The sequence below is a fragment of the Meriones unguiculatus genome, chromosome 11 (genome assembly GCF_030254825.1).
Source record: "Meriones unguiculatus strain TT.TT164.6M chromosome 11, Bangor_MerUng_6.1, whole genome shotgun sequence".
Lineage (NCBI taxonomy): Eukaryota > Metazoa > Chordata > Mammalia > Rodentia > Muridae > Meriones > Meriones unguiculatus.
The window spans coordinates 41129647-41156263 of record NC_083359.1 but is presented as its reverse complement, the minus strand read 5'-3'; the positions used below and the strand labels follow the sequence as shown (position 1 = coordinate 41156263).

The window sequence follows — 26617 nt, the reverse complement described above, 5'->3', positions numbered from 1 at the left end:
CTTACCCTGTTATCCTTCCTAATAATTTCCTATCCCAAGGGCAAGCATGAAGCTGACCTCTATGCTCAGCCTGTGAGCCTCGCATAGCAGGTGTTCAATCAATATTCCCAGCAGGAGCAAGATGGACCTTGAAGAAAATGGGCTTGACAATGCCTAGCCATCCCCGCCACCAGGGGGCGCCCAGCCCCTCCCGCGGCACCGCCCCTTCACCTGTGCAGGCCTGCACCTGGCGCCGCCTCCGGAAGAAGGCTTCGGGGATCGGGGGACCTCGCAGGGAGCCGGCTGGCGACAGGTGAGCGCCCAGGGGGTGCGGAGGGCGGGACACCCAGGCTGTGGCCGAGGCTGGGGGAGACCGCCCGGCACGGTGGGGTGAGGGCGATCGGGAACGTCCTCCGGGGACTGGAGAAGCTCCGGGAAGCCGGGACGCCAGCTGTCGGGAGTGGTGGCTAGGCATCGGAGAGCCGGAGCGGGGGTCGGGAACCCACCGCCCAGTGCCAAGCGGGGGTCGGGGAACCCGCTGGGGCTGGCCCCTGGGCAGGTGGACCCGGCCGTCGGTAACACCTGGGGTTTTCCAGCCCGGCTGTCCTTGGCACCTGTCGAGGGGACGGAGACAGGTGCGCGTGGGCTCCGGGGTGGGTGGAGGGCGGGACCCTCCTGGGGGTTGGCGTGGGGCAGCCAGAGCGTCGGGCCTTTCCTCCTGAGTCCTTGAACCCCTCTCCCTGGGCGGTGAAGCACAGGGCTCGCATCCCCAGGGGCGGGCCGGGAAGTAAACAGAAACCCGGAGTGGCAGCGGTGGCGCGCTGGCTGGCACAACCTGTTACCTCGCCCTGCGCTGAGTCTGCGCCAGGGCCGGGCAAGCTGGGGGTCTGGGGACTCGGGCTACCGAGTCAGCGGGGGCAGAGGCAGAAATAGCTGGCTGTTGCCAAAATAAAGGCTTCGGAGATTCCACTTGCAATCCGGGAGAGGGACAGAGTCCGGCCAGGCTGGCAAGGCTAAGAACACGTCCAGAGGGAGTAGAGCCAGGATATGGGAAAGACAGAGGGCTAGAGATGCGAGTTTCTGGAAGGCGAAGGCGCTGTGTCCTTGTGGCTAAAGGGTCGGGACACGGTCATTCCGACTGGTGAGAGCCCCACACGCTCAGGACCAGGAGTTGGTTTCCCCCCTGAGGCTGAGTCTGTATGAACCTGCGTTCTAGGGTTAGTGCCCAGGCGGCAAGCCACTGGGGAGAGGAGCAGGGCCCGCCGGTGGGTGGCCTGTGGGACCAGAGCGCAGGCACAAAGCTTCAAGTGCAGGCGGAAGCTGGGAGGTGGAAGGCCAGGTGGCTGGTTTCTTTCTGCTTCCAGCCTCAGTTTACCCTGAGGTCATTAACGGGCAGAGCGGCCAGCATAGACATTAACCCCTGTTGGCCCAGGGAGGCGTGGGCCGCAGGGCTAGGAGGCCGAGGTGTCTGCCACCAGGGGGCGAGCCCTGGGGCGGTTCCAGGTGAGTGTTCAGCAGCGCCGTGTCTTCCCAGATGCACAGGTCCCATGGACTCCCCTGGAGGGTCAAGCTTCCCTTCCGAGCTGCTCTCGGGGGGCGCTTCTCCTAGCGGCGATGAAGGATTCTTCCCGTTTGTGCTGGAGCGCCGAGACTCCTTCCTGGGAGGGGGTCCAGGCCCAGAGGAGCCAGAGGACCTGGCCCTACAGCTGCAACAGAAAGAGAAGGACCTGTTGCTGGCCGCGGAACTCGGCAAGATGCTTCTGGAGCGCAACGAGGAGCTTCGGAGGCAGCTGGAAACGCTGAACGCTCAGCACTCAGAGCGCGAAGAAGTGAGCCGGCCTAGGGGCAGATGGAGGGTGGGCCGGGCTGGGATGAACAGCAGCGAGAGCCAGTCAGGGAGAGAAGAGAGGAGCAGGAGGAAGGACAAGAGAGCAGATCTGCGAGCCTGTAGTCCCAGCACTCTAGAGGCTGAGGAAGGCTGCATAGTAAGACTTTGCCCCCAGAAAGAGCTAGTCATGGTGGCGCATGCTTTTAATCCCAGCGCTTGGGAGGCAGAGGCAGGCAGGTCTCTGTAGAGTCAAGGCTAGTCTGTCCTGCATAGTGAGATCCTGTCTCAGAAAGAAAGAAAGAAAGAAAGAAAGAAAGAAAGAAAGAAAGAAAGAAAGAAAGAAAGAAAGAAAGAAAGAAAGAAAGAAAGAAAGAAAGAAAGAGAAAGGAAGGAAGGAAGGAAGGAAGGAAGGAAGAAGACACACAAATGCACAGGGACCTCACACAAACATATTAATTTAAAAAACAAAATAAAATAAAAAGAAGAGTGGACTGTGGTTAAGGTATGGTAGAATTCTTGCCAAATAAGTACAAGGCTCTGCTCCACAGAAACCCAGGTGTGGTTGGACCTGTAATCCAGCCCCTGGGAAGTGGAAGCAGGAAGTTCAGAAGGGTTCAAGGCCATCCTTGGCTAATGTTGAGTTTAGATCCATCTTGGGCTCCGTAAGACCCTAAAAAAGAAGGAAAGAGAAAAAGCCAGCAAGAACTCTAGGCTGGAGTGCAGTTCAGCAGGAAGACATTTTTGTAACATATGCAAGGCCTTGGGTTCAGTCTCCAGCACAGTGATAAATAATAAACACTCTGAGTACCCCAGGACACAGGGACAGGCAGATCTGTGAAGCCAAGCTGATCTGCATAAGTTCAAGACCAGCTAGGACTACCTAGCGAGACCCTGTCTCAACGACAAATAAAAAATTTAAGGACAAGTAAGATCTGTATTCAGGCTGGGTGTGGTGGCGCACACCTGTAATCCCAGCACTCTGGAGGCAGAGGCAGGTGGATTTCTGTGAATTTGAGGCCAGCCTGGTCTACAGAGTGAGTCCAGAACAGCCAAGGCTACACAGAGAAACCCTGTCTTGAAAAAAAATCTGCATTCAAATCGCTGTCTGGCTGTGTGGCCCTGGGTTTGATCAAGGTTGACTCTCTCTAAATTCCAGCTAAATGTCCTCCATGTATCTTCTCTCTTCATTCTTGTCCAGTCCTGGGTTGTAGGATCAGGTTGTCCCTCTGCCTGCTCTGTTGTCAGCCCCGCTTTCAGCCTGGGGCTCTATATTTGTAAACACCCTCATGTACCCCCTTGTAGCCCTGGATGCCTGCTCTAAGCTGGCTTTGCTAGCGAGCTACCCTGCACTCTCCAGAGAATGGTGCTCTCCTGTGCCTTGTTGAATTCTCTACACCAGGTTCCAAAGTCCCCTCCTGTATTTCATTCTCTCTGTTGCCTCAGCACCTGTGGTCGCCTCAGGCTCGGTAGCATCCCCACACTGGCCCCAGCTTTCCTGGGCTCTGTGATTCTGGTAGCCAGTGAACATCAAAAGTACAGTTAGGCTGGGCATGGTGGCCTTCAGTCCCAGCACTAAAGAGAGAGAGGCAGGTGGATCTCTGAGGCCAGCCTGCTATATGAAGCAAGTTCCAGGACAGGCAGGCAGGGCTACACAGAGAAACCCTGTCTTGGGGGGTGGGAAAGAAGAAAAAGAAAAAAATCACATCGCTTTATTCCTGGACCAGCAGCTCCCACCACAGTTAGAATAAAACTGAAAGTCCTCACTGTGGCCTAAAATCCCAGGCAACTTCTGGCCTCTGGTGTCGGGGACAGCCTCCCTCCTCTGACAGGGTCTTTTTCAGTTCCTCCAGTGGCTTAGGCAATGCTCTCTCAGGGTCCTTACATTTGCCTGCCTGCCCCACTTTTGAGTCAGATTTGCTCTGCAGCCCAGGGCTGGCCTTAACTCACCACCCTCCAACCTTAGTCTCCCAAATGCTGAGATTACAGACGTGCACAGATGTGCACAGATAGGTGCCATTGCTCCTGGCTTGCACCTGCTGTTCCACTGGCTGCCCTCATCCTGGCCTGCTTCCCTTGCTCTGCAGGAGTCAGCACGAACATTGGCCCTCTTTAGGTGAACCCCAGCTCTGCCTCTCTTCCCCACTTTCCCAAGTTCCTTCACAGCCCTCCCCCTCTCTCCTGGGAATTGCCTAATTCAGGCATGTGCCCGCCCGTTTGCTTGTGACCTTCTGGCAGTGAAGATCTCCCTCAACCCATAAGAGCCAGACAGGAACAGGAGGAGCTCAGGAAATATTGAATAGGGATGATGCCTGTCTGGAGGGCTGAAGGACAAAGAGCTTGGGGTTGGTAAAGGGACCTGCAGATATTAAAAGGACTTGTCCAAACCACATAACAGTAGCAGACCTAAGTACCAGCCAGGGCAAGTCGGCCCTAAACCCGCCCTGGGCTTTGTTGCCCTAGCAATATTGAGCAAGAGTTTGACTACCTAGATTGCCAGTCCTTTGCCTCTCAGGCTTCTGACCCTGCGCTCTCATTTGAGGATGCTGATGTTCGCCCTCTAATGGAATGAAGTAATTCAGCTAGAGAGCCAGCCAAGCACCCAGCAGGAGCACCTGCTAATAATTGTAGCAACTGTGGTCAGAGTCACCTGGCCCATCCCCTTCTGCTTTGAGGGCTCAGAGACAGTGGGCCCCCCACGACTTGTCTGTTTTCCCATGCTGGGTACCTTAGTGTCAAGTGTGTGCCCCCCCCCTCCTGGTCCAACAGGTTTGGAGGAGGGCAGACGGAGGGGTGGGGCCGTGGGTGGGACAGCCCAGGACTAATTAGAGGGAGATGGGGAGAGGGGCTGGGCCGAGCAGACCGACAGAAGTTCAGCAGACTGCGACAAGTGAGGCCATGGGCCGGGGCTTGGATTCCACCAGGCTCAGGCGCCAAAAACGACGCTTACGACTTCGGGGCCAGAAGCCCAGGCGGCAGCAGGAGGTGAGTGGGCAGTAGGGGCTGTGACTCCCACCCCGCCCTGTGTCAGCCCATCTTCTTAATAGCTCCCTCTGGGTTTCATTTCACTCTTCCTGCCTCCTACTGACAGACCTTTTTTGCTTCCTTGTCTGCCTTAGACAGGCTGGACTCTTGCACAGACAGCCTGGGTATCCCTGCACCTCTGTCTGAGTCTGCTCCAACCTTAGGCGGCTCTCCCTGTGTTTGTCCTCCCCGCAGAGGCTGCAGCAGGAGAATCACGAGCTCCGCCGTGGATTGGCAGCCCGGGGCGCTGAGTGGGAGGCCAGAGCAGTGGAGCTGGAGGGAGATGTGGAAGCGCTGCGGGCCCAGCTCGGGGAACAGCGGTCAGAGCAGCAGGACAGCGGGCGAGAGCGGGCGAAGGCCCTGGGTGAACTCAGCGAGCAAAACCTCAGGCTCAGCCAGCAGCTGGCCCAGGTGGGAGCCCCGGGTCCTGGGAAAGGTGGGGGCTGACACACAGGTCCTCAGTGGGCAGCAAGTCGGTGGACAGTCTGGGATGGCATCACTGTCGGCTCCCTCTCCCCAGGCCTCCAGGACAGAGCAGGAACTGCAGCGGGAGCTGGACACCCTTCGAGGTCAGTGTCAAGCTCAGGCCTTGGCAGGGGCAGAGCTCAGAGCCCGGCTGGAGAGTCTACAGGCAGAGGTGAGTATCGGCTGGGGCTCCCTGCAACTAGCCCAGGCAGCCCCGAGACCCAGCCTCTGCCTCATCTCTGACGCGTGTCCCCAGAACCAGATGCTGCAGGAGCGCCGGCAGGACCTGGAGGCCCAAATCCGAGGCCTCCGTGAAGAAGTGGACAAAGGCCAAGGCAGGCTGCAGGCCACACACGAGGAGTTGCTGCTGCTTCATAGAGAGAGAAAAGAGCACAGGCTGGAGGTGATCAGGGGCACGGGGGTTAAAGGGTGAGGGGGCAGACACCTGAGCCTTGGCAATGACCTCAGGACTGTCTAGGAAACGTGGCCAGTTAAACCACCAAGAGGAAGAGCTCTTGGGACCCTGAAGGTGAGAAAGAGTATCGAGCAAGGGAAATGCACTCTTAAAACGCATCAGGGCCTGGCAGCTGGAAGGCCAGGAAGAGGGAGGGTTGAGGCCAGAACTGAGGATGGAAATGCCTGGCCTGGATGGTCTGGGGCTGTGGTCACCATGAATAGAAGTGAAAAGGGAGGACAGTCTGAATTCAGATGGTGTGGCTTCTTAACCCCACCCTGACTCAGTTTCCCCATTTGTGAAGTGGGGTGATATTATACACCTCAAAGGACCGTGGTGAGGGTGTGAGACTCAGGAGGATCAATAAATGCTAGATCAAAGCAATTAGTAAATTAGAAGGAAGGCTGTGCAGGAGGGAACCCACTCCGTGAGATCGTGAGGTGACCTGATGGGGCCAGGCCTGGGGCGGAGGAGGATGCCAGGCACGCCCTGCTTTATAGGTGAGGAAATTGGTGGCTGCAGAGGGGAGCTGTGTGCTCCAGGCGGCTCTGGGACTCAGGAGCAGATCTGGTCGGCCGGGGGACGGGCCCTGGCGTTGCCCTCGGGCGCCCCCTGTGGGCCCACCGCAGAACGCAGGCTTCCCGCTGACAGCACGATGTGTGTGACCTGCAGCTGGATCGAGCTCGCTTCGAGGCTGGGGAGGCGCTGAGCACGCTTCGGAGGCTGCAGCGGCGGGTCTCGGAGCTGGAGGAGGAGTCGCGACTCCAGGACGCCGAAGTGTCGGGTGCCTCCCTACAGACCGAGCTTGCACACAGCCTTGACAGCGACCAGGACCAAGACCAGCGCGTCAACGAGTGCGGAGGCGCCCAGGTGACCTTGTGGCCTGCCAGGCCACATTCAAATAACTACCGAGGGGCGTGTCCGCCCCTCCCTCCTTTCCCCGAAGGCACCGTGGAGCACTGAGCCCTTCCTTTGACCTACAGACCGTCTTGTCGCCGGAGACTCAGGAGTCCCCCAGTCCCCCGCCTTCAATCCAGGAAGAGAGCCTAGAGCCGCCCAAGAAGCGAGCATCCCTGAGCCCGGGGGAGATACTGGAGGAGAAGGAGGCAGAAGTGGCCCGACTGCAGGGCGAGGTGGGCGAGGGCTTGCGTGGTGCTGCGCGCAGAGCCCCCAGACGTCCAGTTCTTTCCCATCCCCACCCAGGCCCCCTCCTCAGTTCACCCGCAGGCTCGCTTCCTGAGCCGGGCACCTCCCGAAAGCCTTCTGGGGCTCTGCTGTCCTCCCTACGCTTCTCCCTCCTGCTGAAGGCTCACCCCCTCCCCTTCGCCAGCTCTGCCCCTCACCAGGCCCCAGCAGTCTCACTGAGGCGCATGCAGCGTTTACGGGGCAGGCACAGGCTGGGGGAGAGCAGGTTGTCCTACGAGGCCCTGGTGCCAGTGTCCCTCCTTCCCCCGCCTGTAGATCGCGCTGCACTGCACAGAGCTCCAGACCCTGCGGGATGAGCTGCAGCGGCAGAAGGAGTTGAGGGCTCAGGACAACCCCGAGGAAGCCTTGGGCTGTGCGCTCTCCGACCGGGACGAGGCGGTGAACAGGTGAGCCTGGCGTTGTCACCCACTGCCTCAGAGGGGGCTGCACTCCGGCGCCCCGCCCCCCCACGCACCCCGTCCTCCACCTCCTCCACCCGTTTCCTTCCTAGAGCGATGAAGCTGTCGCTGGAGCTCAGCCGTGTCTCCCTAGAGCGGGACTCTCTGTCCCGGGAGCTGATGCGCGCCATCCGCCAGAAGGTGGCGCTGACGCAGGAGCTGGAGGCCTGGCAGGTGAGAGGGCGGACCCGGAGCAGGACGGGTGGACGGACGTCGGGCAGGACCCCACCCCCATACCCACCCCGCTGCGCCTTCCGCAGGACGACATGCAGGTGGTGATCGGACAGCAGCTGCGCTCCCAGCGCCAGAAGGAGCTCAGCGAGGCTGCAGCTGCCCCGCACCGCTCGAAGACCCGCTTCTCGCTGCAGAGCGGAGGCTTTCTAAGCAACCTTTTCCGAAGGACCTGAGGGCTGGGCGGCAGGGCCACTTTTTCTCACTCTGGAGCTCACTTTCCTTTCAGCCATTGGGACCACAGGGTCTGAATGACTTCCAGAGGAGGCCATTGTCTTCCGTGCCCCAAGAGGTGGACAGAGGCACTTTGGGAGCAGGGGCCAGCTTTGGGGTAGGAGCCCCAGGTGGGTGGCAGGGGCAGAGCTGTTTATTTTTCTAATCTATCTAGTTCTAAGCACCAGGCCCTGCCCTGGTGGGGCGGGGACGGGTATTTATGTGTAAGAAGTCAGAGGAATATATATATCATTATGCCTACTCGGTCTCTATTTTTGGGTAGAAAGTGCAAACAAGAAAAAAGCCAAAAACTTTATTTTGAAAAAAACAAATAAAAAAAGCTGAGTGTAACAGTTTATGGATCTAAATCCTGGCACTTTGGAGACAGGTGGGAAGTCTGCTCTACGTTTGAGAACAAGCTGAGCCCACAGCGTGAGTTCCAGGCCAACCTGGGCTCAAGTATAAAACCCCATCCCCAAACATCACTCTAGCTCTTGAATGGAGGGGGTCACGATATCAGAAAGACATGGAGAAGGCTCGGTAGCCCAGGTTGGTGAAGACATCCACTCGACAGCTGTTGCCAGATGCAGTCAGGACCTGGAGGCCAAGAAGACATGCGGGGCTGACCCTCCCATCCCGCAGGCCCCGTGAGATCCCACATCCCGTCCAGGACCCACCTTGCACTCTGGGGCTGCTGGCTGCTGGTTGAGGCTCAGGCTGAGGAGCCCTGGGGAGGAGCCAGGCACCTGGGCCTTAAGTTCCCCACTCAGTTGCCAGTGGTTGACATAACAGCCCTGGCCAGCAGACAGGATCTGTGGAGGATAAGGAGGAGGTGCAGGGGTCAGGTCTAGACAGGGGCACTGGATGCGGGGACAGAGCGAGAGAGAGGGTCTCACCAGGTCCTGGTAGAAGGTGACATGCTTCTGTGGTGCCCGAATGGGAAAGACAGTGGTGGGTGTGGAAGATCTGAGGTGCCAGAGGGTGAGGGCCGGGCCCCCTCCACAGACCTGGGCAGGAAGACAGCAGGCCCCAGTCCCTGTTAGCCACAGACTTTCAGTGACCACTCACCCACTCCTTCCCGCCCTCTGCCCAGCTCACCATCCAGTCTGAGTCGGTAGCCAAACACCCAATCCAGCGCCCATTGTGGGGCCTTGAGCACTCCTGGGAGGGAGGGAATGGGTGAGGACATCCAAGGACAGACAAGCAAGGGGACAAGAACGGAGGTCTCTCCTCACCTCATGCTTGTAAACTTCAATGGTCTGCACTTCTTTGGCTATACGGAGATCTGTGGGGAGATGAAAGTCCCAGGGATCTCAAGGCCACACAAAGCCAGAGCCCCACCCCACCACCTTCTCATTTTTAGTTTTAGGTCTTTTTCCCTTTTGTTACTTTTTTGAGACAGGGTCTCTACATAGCTCTAGCTGTCCGGGAACTCACTACAGAGACCAGGCTGGCCTTGAACTCACAGAGATCCACCTGCCTCTGCCTCCCAAGTGCTGGGGCCACAGTCGTGCGCCACCAGCTTACTTTCCCACCTTCTAATTGAACTTTTCCTTACCCCAAAGCCGCACAGCTCCGTCCTCACCACCGGACAGCACCTCAGGGCTGCGTTCCCTCAGTGCCAGGCAATGGATGTAGTCTGTGTGGCCCCGGAGGGCCCGCTGCAGGAAGAGATGAGGCTCAGGAGGAGCTCCAGGAGGCACACTACTCGTGGCCCGGATCTGCCCTGGCTCCGACCCCTACTCACAGTGAAGGTCCCAGTTTCCAGGTCCATAGTATGGAGCTGACAATCTCCCCCAGCGAGGATTAGCGAATTCTCCTATGGAGGGCGGCGGGAGAGAGCTGAGAGTCAGTGTCACCGCGGCGGGGAAAGAGCAAAGGATCAATGTTGGCCTAGAATTGGCCTGAGAACAAACAACTCAGACCTTGGGGACAAGTAGCAGGGCATTGATTTCAGGTACTTCCAGGCTGGTCCTAGGAGGAAGGCAGAGGTCAGAATCATAGATGCAGTGTCTGCGACTCACAGGCCCTCCACGTGCTCCTGGCTCACCTGTATGGGGGCTGCCGGCGCCACAGTTCCTTACAGCCCTTCACAGAGAAACGTAGGAGGAAACACCGAGTCACCCCGAAACCTCACTGGGTGGGGAAGCCCAGCTCTTCCCCAGGCTCCAGACTCCTTACCTTCTTGAGAATTTCTGCCCAAAGCCAGCCCTTCACCTCCCCATCCCCAGCACTGAGAAGATGCCGGTCTGTGGAGACCATGCTGTAGACAGGCCCATCATGGGCTAAAGAGACACAGAAAACGTGAGTGAGCCCCTGTGCCCTTCTCTATCCCGACATCTGAACCAGGCTCAACAGTCATACCCACCACGGAAGGTCACCACGGGTTTCTTGCTTTCTTCTTTGGCCTCTGAACTCAGGGCAGCGGACAAACTGAAAGAGAGGTAGGGAGGAGCGGAGAGTCAGGAGCAGGGAGCACCAATCCCGGAAGGCACGAGTGCCAGGGCTCCTGGGTGCTGGGAATCAGGGTGGAGGATACCTGAAGATGGCGATCTGCCCGTAATTGTTGCCAGCTGCCAGGAACTTCCCGCAGGGTGAGACGCTCTGGGAGAAGATGGTCATGTGCAGCCGCTGCAGGGCTTGAAATACCTCAGCCTGTGGAAGAGGGTGGATGAAGAAAGTCGGGAAGCAGGGCCTCCTCCTACACACTCCTGCTTGCTCCCCTGCTCAGACCTCTTGGCCCTTCTCAGCCACAACCACAGGTATCACCCATACAGGTGTGGCTCCAGGAAGAGAGCGAGACAAGCGGAACTGAGGAATGAGGCCTAAAACTTGAGCGAGACCGAGCCTCTCCTATCAGCTTAGCAGACAGATGGCATTCACTGGAAATTCCATCATGATTAGGTGAATTAATAAATTTTAAGAATATTGCAGCCGGTAGTACAATTCAATCCCAGTGCCTGATAGTTGGGGACAGGAGGAGCAGTGGTAATTCAAGGTTATCCTCAGCTATAGTGAATTCATGGGTAGCCTGGGCTACATGATAGTCTCAAATACACATACACACACATTGGAGGATGTAACTGAATTGGCAGAGTGCTTGGCTAGCATGTGCAAGCCTCAGGCTCAGTCTCGAGCACTGCACTTCACATAGCCTGGGGCTGCAATCCCAGCACTCAGGAGCTGCAGGCAGGAGCAGAGGCAGCACATCACCTCGGGTTCGAGGCCAGCCTGGTCTACAAAGTGAGTCAGGGACAGCCATGGCTACACAGAGAAACCCTGTCTCAAAAACAAAATAATAAAAACAAAAAACAAACAAACCCCCCTAAGTGGCTCAAAATAATAAATCACTCTTTAGAATATGGGAGGTGGTCTGGACAGATGGCATAGCTGGAGGGGGGAGCTGGAAGGGAGATCTGGAGGGGGGAGTTGGAGGGGGAGAGCTAGATGGGAGGACAAGGTCTGGACAGATGGCTAAGCAGGTAAGTGCTCCGCTCTTGTAGAGGCCCCTCACGGCACCCACATGGCAGATCACAAAGCCACCTGTGGCTCCAGTTCCAGGGGATCTGATGCCGACATCTCCTCCTACTTCTCCCCCCTCCCAGAAAGGGTCTCATAAGAAGCCCTCTCTGGCCCAGAACTCACTGTAGATCAGGCTGGCCTCATAGATATCTGCCTCCTTCTGCATTAAGTCATCAGGCTTGTTTTGTTTGTTTGTTTTTCTAAAGATTTCTGTGCTTGTGTATGTGTGCGTGCTCATGCACTCATGCCTGTATGCCAGGAAGACTAGAAGAGGGTTTTGGATCTCCTGGAACTGGATTACCGGCAGCTGTGAGCCCACCCGCATACGGCTATTAGGAGCTAAACTAGGTTCTTCTGAAGTGCTTTTAACCAGTGGGTCATTTCTCCAGCCTCCTGTGATGGCTCTGCTGGCTGAGGGTATCATAACCACACACAGAACACACTTACATACATAAAACAATGAATAAATCTTACAAGAAAATAAGTGGGCCGAGTGTGTGGCACACTTTACTCCATCCCACCATCCGAGAGACAGAGGCAGGCAGAGCTGATGTACACCGTGAGTCCTTGTTTTAAATTAAAAAAAAAAAAAAAAAAAAAAAAATATATATATATATATATATTCAAGGTGGTGCCACTCAATCGGTAGAACATGTTTTTTGTTTGTTTGTTTGAACCTTTATTTTATGTGCATTGGTGTTCTGCCTGCACATGTCTATGTGAGAATGTAAGATCTTGTAATTATAGACAGTTGTGAGCTGCCATGTGGGTGCTGGGATTTGAACTCCTGTCCTCTGGAAGGTCAGTCAGTGCCCCTAACCATTGAGCCATCTCTCCAGCCCCCCTTTTTAAGATTTATTTATTTAATGTGTATTATTTACTTATTTAATGTGTATTATTTATTTATTTAATGTGTATTTATTTAATGTGCTCTGTTTTCATGCACACCAGAAGGGGGTGTCAGATCACATTACAGATGGCTGTGAGCCACCATGTGGTTGCTGGGTATTGAACTCAGGACCTCTCGAAGAGCAGCCAGTGCTCTTAACCTCTGAGCCATCTCTCCAGCCCCCTTGCTTTATTTTAAAAATGTGTCTTTATTGCTTTTAATTAGGTGTATATGTGTGTGAGTGGTTGCGTACTGGCGTCCACAGAGGCCAGTTTCAGATCCCCTGGAGCTGGAGTTAACAGGCAATTACGAGCTTTGGAACCTGAGGGCCGGGAACCCAGCTCAGGCCCTCGCTATCTCTCCAAAGCCTCGGGTTTGAGCACCAGCACTGTATATCTTGGGCGTTGTGACACACCCAAAAGCGCTAACACTCAACAGGAAAGTAAGGGTGAGGAGGAACAGAAGTCTAGGTCATTCTCCATTACAGGACAAAGTTCAAAGGAAACGCAAGGTCTACGAGACGGTCTCTCGAACAGTAAGCAGTTCTTGGGCTGGGGTAGAACCGAATGATAAATTGAGCATGCTCTCAATCCAGCCAAGGCCCTGGGCGTACTTAAGCAGAGGGCAGGGCTCGTGTAGAATTATGTTATTATTTTTGAGTCAAGGTCTGACTATATATAACCCTCGTGATCTGAAATTCTCTATGCAGCAGACTAGTTTCGAACTCTCAGAGAGATATTTCTGCCTCTTCCTCCCCAGTGCTGGGATTTAAGCTCGTTCAACGGTGCTAAATTTTTTTTTAAGTGGCCTTATTACCCTGCACAGTAAAACGTCCTGACATTTACTCCTTCTGTCACTATTAGATCCCAAAGTTCGGGGTCATTTTTTGGGGGGGTCAGAGTCTGAGAGCCATAAACCACCTACGGACACCAGGTACGCTGAAACACGCCTTAGCCGGCCGGTCAGAGCAAGACTACAAACCCCAGAAGGCACTGTGTGCACACTCGACTCACCTGACCCAGAGGCACCGCGAGCGGTGCGGCGTAGTCCATCTTCGGAACTACAAGTCCCAGAGGGCTCTACGCGTGCCACAACCTCTCGACTCCCAACGTGCCTGAGAGCCGCTCGTCTCGCTGCGCCCCAGGACCCGGCACTGTCTGCCGCTCAACAGCTAAGGCGGCAGGTCCGTGCTGTCTCGAACCACAGAAACCTAGGAGAGCTCCGCGAAGCACACTTATGCTTGGCAGGGCCCGGAGCTGTTCAGCTACGCCGGATCCCCTCCCCCACCCCGCCGACCCGTCCCGCCTTCTAACCTCGCGCTGCTCGCCTTCCGCGCCTGCGTAGAACGTCTCCAGTGCGCACGCCCGTGGCCCCACCCCTCGCGTTGTGCCACGCCCTCAAAGGCTCCGCCTCTGCCGCCTGGTTCCCACCCCTCTATCTGCAGGACCCCGAACCGTAATGATACTGCAACAACCCCTGGAGCGAGGCCCCCCAAGTCGGGACCCACGGGCCACCGCTGGGGCGACTCGTGGCCTGGATGCCAGGTGCGTAAGCGGTGGGCCGAACTAACGGAGGGCAAGAGCTTTGGCTAGGGGACCCAGGGCCAGTCAGCACGGGCGATCCTGGGAAGTGAGGCAAGGCGGTGCAGGAAACCGTGGTGCTTGAGCTCGTGTGGAAGCTGGGAGGCCAAGGTCAGGATTTCAGAGGCAGCTGGTGGATGGCCTGGGAGAGGAAGGCGGCTTAGGCCACACAGACGGGACTGACTGTGAAATCCTGGCTTACACCTGCAGGCTCAGGTGGAGAGATCTTTGAGAGGGTGGGCTGCGACCTGGTGGTATTTCCCAACTGCCCTCTCCGTGGAGCTGTGCGCATGAGCACGGCGACCCCTGGAGAAGGAGCTACTAAGTTTGGGGCCGGATGGGACTTCCAAGATACCGCTCTTGGCCCTCATCAGTTTGCTTCCACTGTCAACATCCCTGCCTCCATTTCTCTCCGGTCTTTCCCCCAGGGAAGGCCTGCACAAGCACTTCCTGTCTGAGAACATGGCCACCCACTTCTCCAGACTCAGCCTGCACAATGACCACCCCTACTGCAGTCCCCCTGTGGCTTTTCCCCAGGCCCTGCCTCCGCTCAGGTAGGCACCTCCCCTTGCTGGGCCTTCTGGAGGAACACATTTGGTCCTCAGAGCCCCTCCTCATGCTCTGCCTCATCAGGCTATTTTTAGCTTCTCGCCAACTTCTGTGCTGTTTTCCATCTTTGGCTCCACAGGATCTGGACCTGGTAGGAAGTGGCTCTGCCAGGCCAGCCTTCTGCCCCGTACTTTCACTGTCCTTTTTCTTCTTTCAGGACCTCTTGCCCAGAGCTGCTTCTCTGGCGCTATCCTGGAAGCCTGATCCCTGAGGCCCTCAGGCTGCTGAGGCTGGGCGATACCCCAAGTCCCTACTACCCAGCATCCCCCTCTGGGGACATCATGGAGCTCTGAGTGCTGATGGCCAGTGGTCCTTCCTTCTCCTCCTCACCTTGTTCCTGACAACAAAGACCAGCAACCCCAAGAGAAGGATGAGGTCCTTCTCCAAACCAGGTGCCTGGGCACCAACCAGGACCTTCCCCTGACAGGATACTGAGCTCAGTGGAACCCTCAATGGGAGGGTTAGCAGCCTGGGGAAAGGAAAGTATCACCCCATTAGTCAATAAAGATTTGTGAGCAGTTGAAAGTTTCTCAGCAGCCTTTGGGGAGGGTGGAGTGCCGGACGCCGGGGTTTTCTCCTCAAAATCTTCCCTGGAAAACGGTGAGGGCAAGCCAGGTCCTGGCAGGCTGGGCTCCAGGCATTGAGAATGTGTGAGTCAGAGCCTCACCCCCGCCCCCGCAGTGGCCGACTGACTCCCTCCCTCCTCCCCCTCCCCCCAGTTCTGGGGAGTCGAGCTAGGGATCAGGCCACACTCCAACCCATTTAAAGTTAAAGATTCTTTTATTAATAAGTCTCCCTCCCCTCCAAACTTTATCCCCCAATAAATATCACCCCCTTGGGGGATGGGTTGTGTGTGTTTGTGTATTAGGGCCAGCCCTCCCAGAGGGCCAGCCCCCTTAGTGTTAAAAACAGATCCCTAAATCTGACCCACTCCCAGGGCTGAAACTCAGGGTAGTTGAATTTCAGTCCCTCCGAGTGGGTAGGACCTAGTGTGTCTGCCCAGCTTCCTGGACTCCAGGGGGCAAGGCTCCCTTGTGCAAATGCTGCAGTTCCTCTGTGACCCAGCTCGAGGCTCTGCCCCAACCAAAGACAGGACAATCAGATAACTTGGAAGGCTCTGCTGAACCCTAAGCCCAGTCCGTGGAGGTGAATCACCACCTCACCCCACCCCCTGTGGTTGGAAGAGTCTGGCTCGGGTTGCGTCTGGAAGGCCAGGCTGGCTCCAGAATGAATGAATGGATGATGAGTGGGCACCAGCGCGGGTGCTCCTCACTGGATCAGTGCCACACCTGGGCAGCCCTCTCCACCAGTCTCCTCTATGGGGGCTGGAAGATAAGAAGTGGAGTTGTCAAGATTAGGGGGCAATTAGGGAAGTGGGAGGGAGGAGCGAGGGTGGGGAGCTCACTTACTAGTAAACTTTTCTCTCCTGCGGCATCGTCTCCAGACCAGGAAACCAGAAAGCAGCGCCAAAACCAGGGCCAGACTGAGAGCACCTCCCAGAATGGGCCAGAGCAGCCTGAAGGGGGCAGGCGGTACCGCAGCGCCTAGTGGCCAACGCTCAAGTCAGATCGTCCTTGGGACGCCAGTCGGCCCTCCAGGGGGTCTCAAGCTGCACCCCACACAGTATCCCCCACCCTGAGGGAAGCCCCCCACTCGGCCAGTCTTCCCTGATTTCCTATATCCTAAGTCCACGACCCCTCTTCTCAGCCCCAACAGCCCTCTCTACCCCGGTCTGGGATCCGCTCGCCACCGGCCCCGCCCCCAACTCACAGCCCAGGCAGAAGTCGCTGTGCGGCCTCGCGGGACACGAACCGCAGTCCATGCACTTGTCCAGATCCACGCTCCAGGAGCTGCCGCTAGAGCATGGGGCGGTGCCTGGGGAGGGGGCTGCAGGTCAGTGCTGGCGGCCGGGCGCGGCTATTCTGGGGGCTGAGGTCAGGGTCAGACGACTCAAGTAACGTGAGTCACCATCGCCCCCCCATCCCCGCATTCCTCACAGGTGACCGCACCGCCTGACCCAGACACGGCAGTGCGGGAGGGGGTCGGGCGGCGCGGGACCGGGGGGGGGGAACGACAGGTTCCCCCCCTCTCCAGAGTGTGACTCACTCCTGGGCACCGGGCCCGACCCCAGTCCCTCCCCCCGCATAACTGGGCATTGAAGTCACCGGATGGAAGGGGCACCCCCACATGGTATAGAGGGCAAAGTCCCCGGTGCCCCTTCGGGGTTCTCAGATACCAGGACTGGGCAGACCCCACGACAGACCCGGCTAAGGGCATGCCCCTCTCCCTAAACAAACTTCCTGCCCCGAGTTTACTTTCTTTCTCTACTCTGGCTCTCACTTTTGGGACAGAAGACCCCACACCTCAGTTGGACAGGTAGCGAACCTGAGGCTCAGACTGTGGAGAAAGAAAGAGGTCTCCCCAGCTTAGCCCACACTGCCTGAAGACCTCGCAGATCCCCAAGTCCACCCGCTTCCCCGCTTCGCTCGGTTCTCTAGAGATCCAAATTCCGTTCCTGGCCACCCCCAGTCCGAGGGTCCCCGACCTCTGAGCCAGGCGTACCTGGCGCTTGCTCCCCGGCCGCGGCGCGCATCAGCACCAGCCCGAATCCCAGCACGAGGACCGGCGGCAGAGGCCGCGGCCAGCCCAGAGCCATGACTGCCGGTCCCGAGGAAACAGCGGTCTGTCCCACCACCCGCCGGCCAAGTCTCGGGCCGGGCCCGCCCCCGCCCCCGTCTTCCGGGGCGGAGCCTGCCTCTGCCCGCCCCGGCTGCCTCTCCGCCCCGCGCGGCCGAGAGCAAGCGGCTAAGTTAAGCCATTCATTCAACTCTGTCCCTCCAAAGGGACGCCGCTGAGCCTACTCCGCCTCGCCCTCTGGGAGCTTCAGTCCCAACGGTGTGGAGCGGGGAAAATCAACTCTAAGACATAACTGCACCTGTTTTTTCTTCTTCTTTTTAAAGTACAAATAAATTATCTTTGTTTGGTCTATTTTGCAGTTCTGGGGTGGAGACCAGAGGGTCGGACACACCAAGCAAGCACTGAGGTATATCCACACGGCCTTTCTGTCTGCTTGCTTGCTTTCGTTTTGGTGTTTTGAGACAGGATCTCAGTCCATCCCAGACTAGCCTCGAACTCGAAACACTTCTACCTCAGCTTCCCAAGTGCACTCTGCTTTCTTTTTTAAAAGATTTATTTTGTGTGTGCGTGCGTGTATGTGCGTGTGTGTGTGTGAGCGTCCCTGGAATGCAGAAGAGGGCAACGGAGATGAAGTTACAGATGGTTGTGAGCTGGCTGCAAACACACTCGGTCACCTGGAAGAGCAGAAAGGCTCCTCACCCGGCAGCCATCTTTCCAGACCCACATGCTGCTTTCGTAAGGGCCTGGGGGCATAACAAAAAACCAGATGGCTCAGCGGGTAGGTGCCTGCTGCCAAGCCTGAGTTTGATCCCCAGGGCCCACAGAGTGAAAGAAGAGAACCAGCTCTCCCAAGTAATCCTCTGACCGCAGGTATGCGGTGTGACAGGTGCCCATCTCCCCCCCCCCCAAAAAAAAAATAGCCACAAAAGCAATGTGTCCTCAGGTAACGCGCAGGGCTGTTCCATTCGCAACGTAAGACACTGGGTCTGGGGAAAGCTGAGGCACAGCCCGAGTCACTGAACTCAGCAGGGAGCAGGTGCGGCCGCCGGAGTGGCCAGCAGCTGAGGGCAACACCTTCTGCCTGCCGTCGGGCGGGGGTCTCCGCTCCTCCCAGAGGGAGGTGGTGCGTTGACGTCATTGCGACTTTAAGACCCCCTTGTCTCCGCCTTCGTCCCTACTCTCGACCTGGGAATCTGTGTTCTCTGTGGCAGGTGCACCTGGGTAAGTATGTGCCTTGCGGGTGTGGAGAGAGGCAGGGGATGTGGTAGGGTGCGAGCGAGCGAGCGAGCGAGCGCGGGTAGAGGGCTGGAGCTTTGGTCCTGGTGGCGGCCACCTGGGTCGGCATATCCTTAGGCGGGAGAGGATTGCATCGAGCCCCGCGAGGCGATCGGGTCCCCGCGGCCCCAGGAAAGTTAAACGCCCCTCCCCCACCCCGGGACAAAGGCACCGAAACCCGGGACGCCCCTCCTCCACCTGCTTGGACTCTGTGGGGCGGGACTACCTTCCCCCTTACCTGGAGGCGCGGACCCAGCTGCGGGCGCCGCCATTAAGCCCCTCCTGGTCGCTCATTCCTGGGCTTGGATAGCCAATCCGTCCAGGGTGGCCGAGCGGGACAGTACGCCCTCGGACAAAGCCTAGTGAGCAGTCGGGTAAGGGGAGAGGGACAGAAATGAGAAGGAGGGAATGTCTTTCCAGAAATTGACCCACATCTCCAGCGTGAGACTGCCAAGTGAGAGAGGAGTCGAAAGGGGCCTATGCCATTCATATTCAAGGTGCACCTTTAAAACCGAGGGTAATTGGGAGCCACACAGCATGGCTCCAAGAAGAACTGATTCCCGTAGTGCCAACGACGTGAAGGGCACGGGTGCAGCCTGTCACAGGAGGCACTGGGGTCTTGAACTTTTAGCTCCTTAAGCTGTGTCGAGGGAGGAACGGTAGCCTGGCCTTCGGTCTAAAATTCAAAAGAATGCTCCCAGCCTTGAGGCCATGCACCTTGCGGAGGTGGAGGGTGGTAGCCTGGGGGGCGGGGAGTGCTTTTGGGTGAAAGGGTTTCTTTTTCCTTGTCTCTCTTGCCCTCCAGGCTGAGCCTGGCCTAGAAGGGCTTCCAGGAACTCCCTGGAATTGGGAGGAGATGACCGTGGAGCATAGCAGAGGGTGCGGTATGCCTGGGATTTCTAGGACTTGAGCCATCTGAAACAGGGCCAGAGGCTTCCATTTGAACCCTGGGCGGTGGGAGGAGGCCTGCGATCTCACCTGAGTGCTAGAGCCTGGCTGTCAGAAGCTACACCCCTGACATGCCACTCCCTTTGTTTTGATAAAATGTCCCTAAGGAAGTGGCTCTGTCTCTGTCTGTAGAGCGCTTGCCTGGCGTGCACAAAGACCCTGGTTCAGGCACCAGCACTGCTTGGTGGGTAAAAGCCAGTTACCCCAGCTTTCAGGGAGGTGGAGTGTAGGAGGACCAGAAGTTCAAGGTCAGCCTCAGCTACACGGGAAAGTAAGGCCAGCCAACCTGGGCCATTCAGGACCCCGTCTCAGCTAAAATGTCGCTGTCGCTGTGTGGACTGGCCTATGCTTCAGCAATGTCTGTTTCCTGTTATCCACAGGCAAAACCAGGATTTTATTCTTTACCTGTAACAGACCAGGGAAGAATTAGATGCTTATTTTGCACTTGATTGGCCCAGGGAGGGTATCTGACCCACATTGCGGGGACATATTACTGTCCGGTTGGCAGGGTACTTGGTGCTGCTATCACAGCTGGCAAGTTAGGACTCTAACCCTCCTGCTTCTTCCTCCTTACACTCCACAGCGCCCTCAACCTCATCATGGCCTCCGCTGGTCTGCAAATCTTGGGGATCGCCCTGACCCTGCTCGGCTGGGTCAACGCCCTGGTGTCCTGCGCCCTGCCCATGTGGAAGGTGACCGCCTTCATCGGCAACAGCATCGTGGTGGCCCAGGTGGTGTGGGAGGGGCTGTGGATGTCCTGCGTGGTCCAGAGCACCGGCCAGATGCAGTGCAAGGTGTATGACTCTCTGCTGGCGCTGCCCCAGGACCTGCAGGCCGCCAGAGCCCTCTGCGTTGTCGCCCTCCTCATTGTCCTGCTCGGCATGATGGTGTACCTTGCTGGGGCCAAGTGCACCACCTGTGTGGATGATAAGAATTCCAAGTCTCGCCTGGTGCTCATGTCTGGGATCATCTTCGTCCTCTCCGGCATCCTGATCCTCATTCCTGTCTGCTGGACGGCCCACTCCATCATCCAGGACTTCTACAACCCCTTGGTGGCTGATGCTCAAAAGCGGGAGCTGGGGCCCTCCCTCTACCTGGGCTGGGCAGCCTCGGGCCTTCTGCTGCTGGGTGGGGGGCTGCTGTGCTGTGCCTGCTCTTCGAGAGGGACCCGGGGACCCGGCCATTACATGGCCCGCTATTCCACGTCTGCCCCACATTCAGTTTCTCGGGGACCCTCCGAGTACCCCACCAAGAATTATGTCTGATGCTCCCTGGGAAGTGAGGCTCTGTTCATTAGCCAGGGAACCCTAGGACCCTGAGCTGAGCCATCAAGAAATGATGCCAGTAGCTTTGTTTGTTGCGGTACTTTGTACTGAACCCGGGGCCCCACGCGTTTGGTAGGCCAAGCGCTCTACCCGTGAGTGCTGTGGTAACCTGCCCCTAGGCTTGGTTCCATCTGTTTTTGAGAGCTCTCCTGGAGCTCTGACTGGCCTCCAGCTTTAGCTTTCCAGGCTCCGCCTAGCTCTGCTGCTGGCATTGTGGTAGCACGTCGCTTGGGTTTCTGTGTCTTTTTTCACTCTGGGAATCTTCTCTGGACCCTGTTTTAAGGCTGCTTGTGAATCTGGCCTTTGTGATCCTCAGGATGGCCTGTCCCAAGAGTTCCTGCTGCTGCTGGAGGTAACTCTTAGGACAGATACCCCGCCCCCATCCTTGTCAGACTTTCCCAGTCCTGGAAAGGCAGGTGATAAGTTACCAAAGAATTTTCTCCCCTGAGTCTTCCAACCTTTGACCCCTGAATCCCATCACCAAAGTTAACCCAGACTCTCCCAAATAAGGTCCCAGCTGTGCTGCAGACTCCACCCCACACCTCTAACCCTTGCACATTTACCTGCCCACAATGTTTTACTAAATAAAACATTTTTTTACAAATAATGTGTCTCTAATGTTGCTTGGTGTTTGGTTCAAGCCTCGCTAGAGTTATGTGGCAGTCGCACGCCATTCCAAGTCTTTGGCTCAGACCCCGTGGTCTAAGCAAGCTGGTCACTGGCTGGACCCTGGAAAACACACACACACACACAAACGCGAGTGCACACTCTGCACACCCTTCACAGATCAGAGGAAGCTCAGTTACAACGTTCTTTTATTCCCAGCCTGGGGAGAGGGCTGAACAGCTTGGACTCAGGTGGCGGTTGGGCTAGACTTGACCAGGTGAAGGCTGTTAGGTCACAGTCCACATCTTATTTTGAAGGGGAGGAGGCTGGGGCTCGGCTGAGGAGGAGAGCAAACCACAGCAGTATCCCGGGAGGCAGGCCTGGGCCAGGGTACCCAGTGTCTGGAGCTTTCTCAAGGTTGCAACCACTGAGGAGGGTTGGCTCAAGCCAAACCAGCTGAGATCCCCGAGGGCCAAGTCCTGGCCAAACAGAGCTTCCCAGGCGCACGAGGTTGGTAAGATGCAGGGGTACAACTCAGTGCCGGAATATAAGGCGGGCGCAAGGTGGGAGTTTCCAGAGGAAGCGTCAGTCTCACACATAGTCCCTCTTATCCAGTCCCGAAGCACCTGAACGGGAAGGGATGGAGTAGCCCAGCCTGGGTCCACGGGGCCGTTCGAATTGGGCGGGGGGACATGTACAGCAGAGGAGCCCCCCGCCTAGCATGAGCAGTGCGGCTGCTGCCCAGCCCAGGTAGAGGGAGGCCCCCAGCTCTCTCTTGAGGGCTTCAGCCACCAGCGGGTTATAGAAATCTTGGATGATGGCGTGGGCTGTCCAGCAGACGGGGATGAGCACCAGAATGCCCGAGAGGAGGAGGAGGATCCCTGCGGTGAGCACAATGCGGGCCTTGGCACCTTCGTCCTCCACACAGGTGGTGCACTGGGCACCTGTGATGGCCACCAGCAGGCCCAGCAGAGCCAGCAGGAGGGCGACGACGCAGAGGGCTCTGGCGGCCTGCAGGTCCTGGGGCAGTGCCAGCAGAGAGTCATACACCTTGCACTGCATCTGGCCGGTGCTCTGGACCACGCAGGACATCCACAGCCCCTCCCACACCACCTGGGCCACGACGATGCTGTTGCCGATGAAGGCGGTCACCTTCCACAGCGGCAGGGCGCAGGACACCAGGGTCCCTAGCCATCCCAGTACAGCCAGGGTCATGCCAAGGAGTTCAAGGCCAGTGGAAGCCATCTGCCCCTCGGGTCTTCTCAGCTCTCGGCCTGAATAAACTCAACAGGGTTGAGAACACCACGTTGGAGTTCGGGTGGGTCTCGGTGCCCGGGATGGGGGATCTGCTGACCTCAGGCCAGGGCAGACCTCACGTCTGCGGGCCTCTCACGCATCTGATACTCACTGAGTACAAAGACGTCCTTAGGCCCTGCTCAGCTGGATTGCCCGAGTCTCCTGGGAAGCTTTGGGCCCGTCACAACGCCTCCAGATCTGCCATGGACTCCTCTCTGCTGGCTGCTCCCGCACTTTCTTGGTTGACGTCCTCTCAGCTGGTAGACAGCTTGCCGCAAAACAGGGACCGGTGAGGTGCCACCTGGGGCGTCTGAGGGCGCTGCCTGCAGGCGGGTTTTTAAGGCCTAGGCAGGGGAGGAGCCCAGCCAAGGACCTGGAGGCTGCCATTGGGTAGAAGAACCAGAGCAATGGTGAAAGGGGGTGGGATGGGGCCCTCGGGGTTAGGGTCCTGTGCCAAGACCAAGTGGAAACTCCTGAACAAAGGAATTCCAGGAAGACAGACGAACAGAAAAGGGAAGAGAGCAATTAATCGGCACGGAACAGAGAGGTGGGCAGATGAGCTCTCAGCCGGAGCCCGCTCACTCTTCACCACCACTTTCTTATGATGGGGCAAATATGCTCTCACTAGCCATCATCACAACACCTCCCCATCCCCCATCCCTTCGGAACTCTCTGGAATCTGATCTGTCTCCAGTCTCAGCTCAATAACCCTGGCAGTTCCTTGGGGAGAGAGGCCCCGCCTACAGTTTCCCAGACAACAGGTGCCTGGCGCCCAGCTCAGGTGGCATTACCAAGGCAACGGCCTAGAAAACTACCACCCCCCCAACACACACACACACATGCACACGATTCTACCTGAGCTCAGGTGTTCCCTGTCCACCCCCACTGCCGAAACCAGGGGGCTGGGCCGATCGGCTGAAGGTCTCCAGTGGCCTGGTGATAAAGAAAGAGCCTGTTGTAGAGATGGGGAGGGGCAGAAAGAGGCCTGTGGCGGGACCCTGAGCATAGGTGTTCTTCCTAACAGTCACATGTATAGCCGGCCAGGCTGAGACTGCACAGAGATGGGCAAGGGAGCAAGGCCCCAGAGGACAGCTTCTAGCTTCTATGGGCACCCATACACACATACAGTTACACATAAAATTAAATCTTTTTTTTCCCCAAGACAGAGTTTCTGTGTAGCCCTGGATGTCCTGGAACTCACTCTGTAGACCAGGCTGGCCTCAAACTCCACCTGCCTCTGCCTCCCAAGTGCTGGGAGTGAAGGCTTGTGCCACCACAGACCGACATGAAATTAAAGAAATCTTTTTATAAAAAAGAAAAAGAAAAGAAAAGCTGGGCATGGTGGCATACACCTTTAATTCCAGCACTCAGGTGGCAGAGACACCAGGGCTACATACAAAAACCCTATCTCAAAAAGAAAGAAAGAAACAAACAAACAAATGGAAAACACACATCTTTTAAGAAAAGAAAAAGGAGCTGGTGTTAGGAGAGCACACGATATGTCCTACTGTGAAAATGTCATCTTGGTACCTGTAATTTTGGACAATCAATACTATACACTAATATAAGGGAGATGCTAGAAGCCAGGCAGGTGAGGCAGGGGGCTCTGTGAGTTAAGGCCAGCCTGGTCTATAAAGCCAGACCAGGACAGCCAGGGCTACACAGAGAAACCCTCTCTCGAAAACAACAACAACAACAAAAAAAAAAAGTTCTAGAAGTGTGAGTCAGGGGTGGAGAACTTGCTCTGCACACAGCAGGCCCTGAGCACCATCCCGACACTGAAGAAGAAAGGCAAAGAGAGCAGAGTGTGGAAGACGCCCTGCTTTTCTTTCTCATGAGAAGGGACTTCTGAAGATGGAGGGTAGGACAAGCTCTCATTTTAGAGAAAACACCGGTGGGGCAGGGCTGGGAGGCACACACACTCACTTAGGGTTTCACTTGTTACCTTACTATGTTCTTACATCTTTACAATTTTTTTCTTAATTTATTATGTAGGCACGAGCCACAGTGTGTGTGTGTGTGTGTGTGTGTGTGTGTGTGTGTGTGTTTATCTGTGTGTCTGTGTGTCCATCTGCAGATGACCTGCTGGAGTCAGTTCTCTTTCTGTCATCTGGGACATGGAGATAGAATGCAAGAAGTGACTCTTCACAGCAAGCGCATTTTGACAGCTGGGCTGTCTCGATGCTGTGTATTGTGAAGTTGGGTATTGAAACCCAGGAATATGGTGTGCTCGTCGCTTCTAGGTATAGGTTTTAACAATTTTTGAAAAGAAATTTGGTATCATCAAATTACAAAGGGCCCCGTGACCCCAAAAGTTTGAGAGCCTCACTTTGTAGACCAGGCTGGCCTCAAACTCGCAGAAATCCACCTGCCTCTGCCTCCCTGGTAAAGGCCGGCACCGCCACGCCCAGCCTCCTTTCTTTAAGTTAATACATCATTTATAATTTTTTTTTCTTAGTTTTAGGAGAGGAGCATGTGTACTCGAGCATGAGTCTGGTGCCTGCAGAGGTCAGAGGGGTCAGATCCTCCTGGACTGGAGTTATGGGTGGTTGTGAGCCAGTCACATTCCTGCTCTCTGGAAGAGCCATGGACACCCGGAACTGCTGAGCCATCTTCCCAGCCTCTAAGCCAACACCCTCTTACTATATTTTACTTACTTGTGTGTGGTGTGTGTGTGTGGCATGCAGGTGTCACTCCGAGTGTGAGGTGTGTGAGGGCGTCCGTCAGAGGACAAATTGCAGTACTTGGGGGTGCTCTCCTTCCACGGCACCAGAAATCAAACCCAGAATGCCAGGCTTGTTAGCAAGGGCATTTTTTACACACTGAGGGCCAGTGGAGATCTCTCTTCTGCAGTGTCTGAGTCAGGACTAGGAGGCTCTTCAGAGCAGCCTCCAGATTCCAGCCCTTGGGGTGGTGGTCAGATTTGTCCAGCATATCTGCCTCCTGGGGCATGGATTTCAAAGGGAGTGGCTGTAAAAAGTAGGGTCAACAGTGTCCCGCCCTCCTGGAGGCTTCTTCTGAAGCCTTGCAGGGGCCTCCCGGAATCTGGTCGCGCAGGTTTGGTTAGGTGTCTGAGGCTGAGGCGAGCCTGGGTCTAGGGGCCACCAACCCCAGCCTCATCGACGGCCCCAATCCTAGAGAGTCCTCCCCAAGCACAGAGAAAGCCCTCTGGCTTTGAGTGTTGGAGGCCAACTTACTCTAGTTGGCCTTGGATATTTTGAGTTTGAAGACTGAGTTTGGCATCCAAGATGAGGAGAGTTGGTTAACCTACGAAAGGCTTTGCCAGGCAAGCCACCAGTTCTTCAGAGAGCTCCAGACCCCTGGGCAGGGCAGAGTGTGTCCCCAGTGAGAGGGAGCAGTCTCAGGAATCAGGGCTCCCCAATGCTTCCGGAGTCCCGACAATGTGGGGTGCTTCCTCTCCTCCATCTAGAAGCAGGGCGGGATATCCACACTGCCAGAGACTCGCCAGTCAAAGGGAAGTTTGTGTTGCAGACATGGACACACCTGTCATCAGTGACCAATTTCGGTCAGACTGGCTGTCAAGGGTCTCAGGCAGCCAGTCTGCCGATCAATGTTCTGATGTTCCTTTCTTTCCTTCCTTTTTGGTTTTTCGAGACAAGCATTCTCTGTGTAGCTTTGGCTGTCCTGGAACTCTCTCTCTCTGTAGACCAGGCTGGCCTCAAAATCCACCTGACTCTGCCTCCAGAGTGCTGGGATTAAAGGTGTGTGCCACCACCTCCCGGCCCCACCGTTCCTTTCTACCTTAAGACCAAAATTCCGTTCATTTCTCAGGAAGAGCAAACGTGGGGAAGGACCCCCACATTCCAGAAGCCTGAAGCAGTGGGCATGGTTCCCTGGAAGACGCTAGGCCAGGCTGCAAAGCCTGCTTGCTGTACTTGGTGGGCCGTTGACTTTTCCTTGGGACTTCCTGGGTGGCCCTACATTTCCATTAGTTTATCTTCCTCCCAGTCTATCTCACCTCAGTTGGGGGTCCTGGGCAATAAAAATAAATAAAGTTTGGATTTACTGACTGGAATGCTGAACCATTGATATGGGGAGGCCAGGCCGCTCGGTGCAGCGGCGGTCTCAGCAGGAC

At 56.5% G+C, this 26617-nt stretch overlaps 6 protein-coding genes across 11 annotated transcripts; 3 read left to right on the top strand and 3 right to left on the bottom strand.

The window, feature by feature from the left end:
- The first annotated feature begins 223 nt into the window (after positions 1-223).
- Positions 224-8190, top strand: Bicdl2 (BICD family like cargo adaptor 2). The gene is made up of 10 exons (XM_021632486.2): positions 224-292; positions 1514-1808; positions 5024-5239; positions 5349-5465; positions 5550-5696; positions 6420-6617; positions 6731-6880; positions 7209-7339; positions 7444-7564; positions 7651-8190. Exons 2-10 carry the CDS (start codon positions 1527-1529, stop codon positions 7795-7797), a joined length of 1509 nt encoding a protein of 502 aa, XP_021488161.1. The 5' UTR covers positions 224-292; positions 1514-1526; the 3' UTR covers positions 7798-8190.
- Positions 8133-13397, bottom strand: Thoc6 (THO complex subunit 6). Its single transcript, XM_021632490.2, has 13 exons — positions 13259-13397; positions 10374-10489; positions 10203-10267; positions 10016-10119; positions 9885-9922; positions 9760-9808; positions 9582-9653; positions 9393-9495; positions 9070-9119; positions 8933-8995; positions 8731-8841; positions 8512-8646; positions 8133-8431 (listed from the first exon to the last, which is right to left on the bottom strand). Exons 1-13 carry the CDS (start codon positions 13295-13297, stop codon positions 8351-8353), a joined length of 1026 nt encoding a protein of 341 aa, XP_021488165.1. The 5' UTR covers positions 13298-13397; the 3' UTR covers positions 8133-8350.
- Positions 13398-13654: 257 nt separating this feature from the next.
- Hcfc1r1 (host cell factor C1 regulator 1) lies at positions 13655-14959 on the top strand. Its single transcript, XM_021632494.2, has 3 exons — positions 13655-13789; positions 14254-14379; positions 14592-14959. The coding sequence occupies exons 1-3, from the start codon at positions 13704-13706 to the stop codon at positions 14725-14727; spliced, it is 348 nt and encodes a 115-aa protein (XP_021488169.1). The 5' UTR covers positions 13655-13703; the 3' UTR covers positions 14728-14959.
- A 236-nt stretch (positions 14960-15195) lies between these two features.
- Positions 15196-17156, bottom strand: Tnfrsf12a (TNF receptor superfamily member 12A). Its single transcript, XM_021632491.2, has 4 exons — positions 16997-17156; positions 16205-16309; positions 15844-15978; positions 15196-15759 (listed from the first exon to the last, which is right to left on the bottom strand). Exons 1-4 carry the CDS (start codon positions 17088-17090, stop codon positions 15704-15706), a joined length of 390 nt encoding a protein of 129 aa, XP_021488166.1. The 5' UTR covers positions 17091-17156; the 3' UTR covers positions 15196-15703.
- Positions 17157-17443: 287 nt separating this feature from the next.
- Positions 17444-21226, top strand: Cldn6 (claudin 6). 6 transcript variants are annotated; one of them, XM_060364050.1, is made up of 3 exons: positions 17444-17477; positions 18015-18292; positions 19878-21226. In XM_060364050.1, exon 3 carries the CDS (start codon positions 19894-19896, stop codon positions 20557-20559), a length of 666 nt encoding a protein of 221 aa, XP_060220033.1. In that variant the 5' UTR covers positions 17444-17477; positions 18015-18292; positions 19878-19893; the 3' UTR covers positions 20560-21226. The 6 variants fall into 6 exon arrangements, with proteins under 6 accessions (XP_060220033.1, XP_060220034.1, XP_021488162.1 ...); XM_060364049.1 differs by lacking the exons at positions 17444-17477; positions 18015-18292 and adding an exon at positions 18741-18843 and having other exon boundaries at positions 19878-20025; positions 20119-21226; XM_060364051.1 differs by lacking the exon at positions 18015-18292 and having other exon boundaries at positions 17453-17477.
- A 204-nt stretch (positions 21227-21430) lies between these two features.
- Positions 21431-23214, bottom strand: Cldn9 (claudin 9). The gene has a single exon (XM_021632488.2). It carries the CDS (start codon positions 22468-22470, stop codon positions 21817-21819), a length of 654 nt encoding a protein of 217 aa, XP_021488163.1. The 5' UTR covers positions 22471-23214; the 3' UTR covers positions 21431-21816.
- Between the last annotated feature and the right edge of the window lie 3403 nt (positions 23215-26617).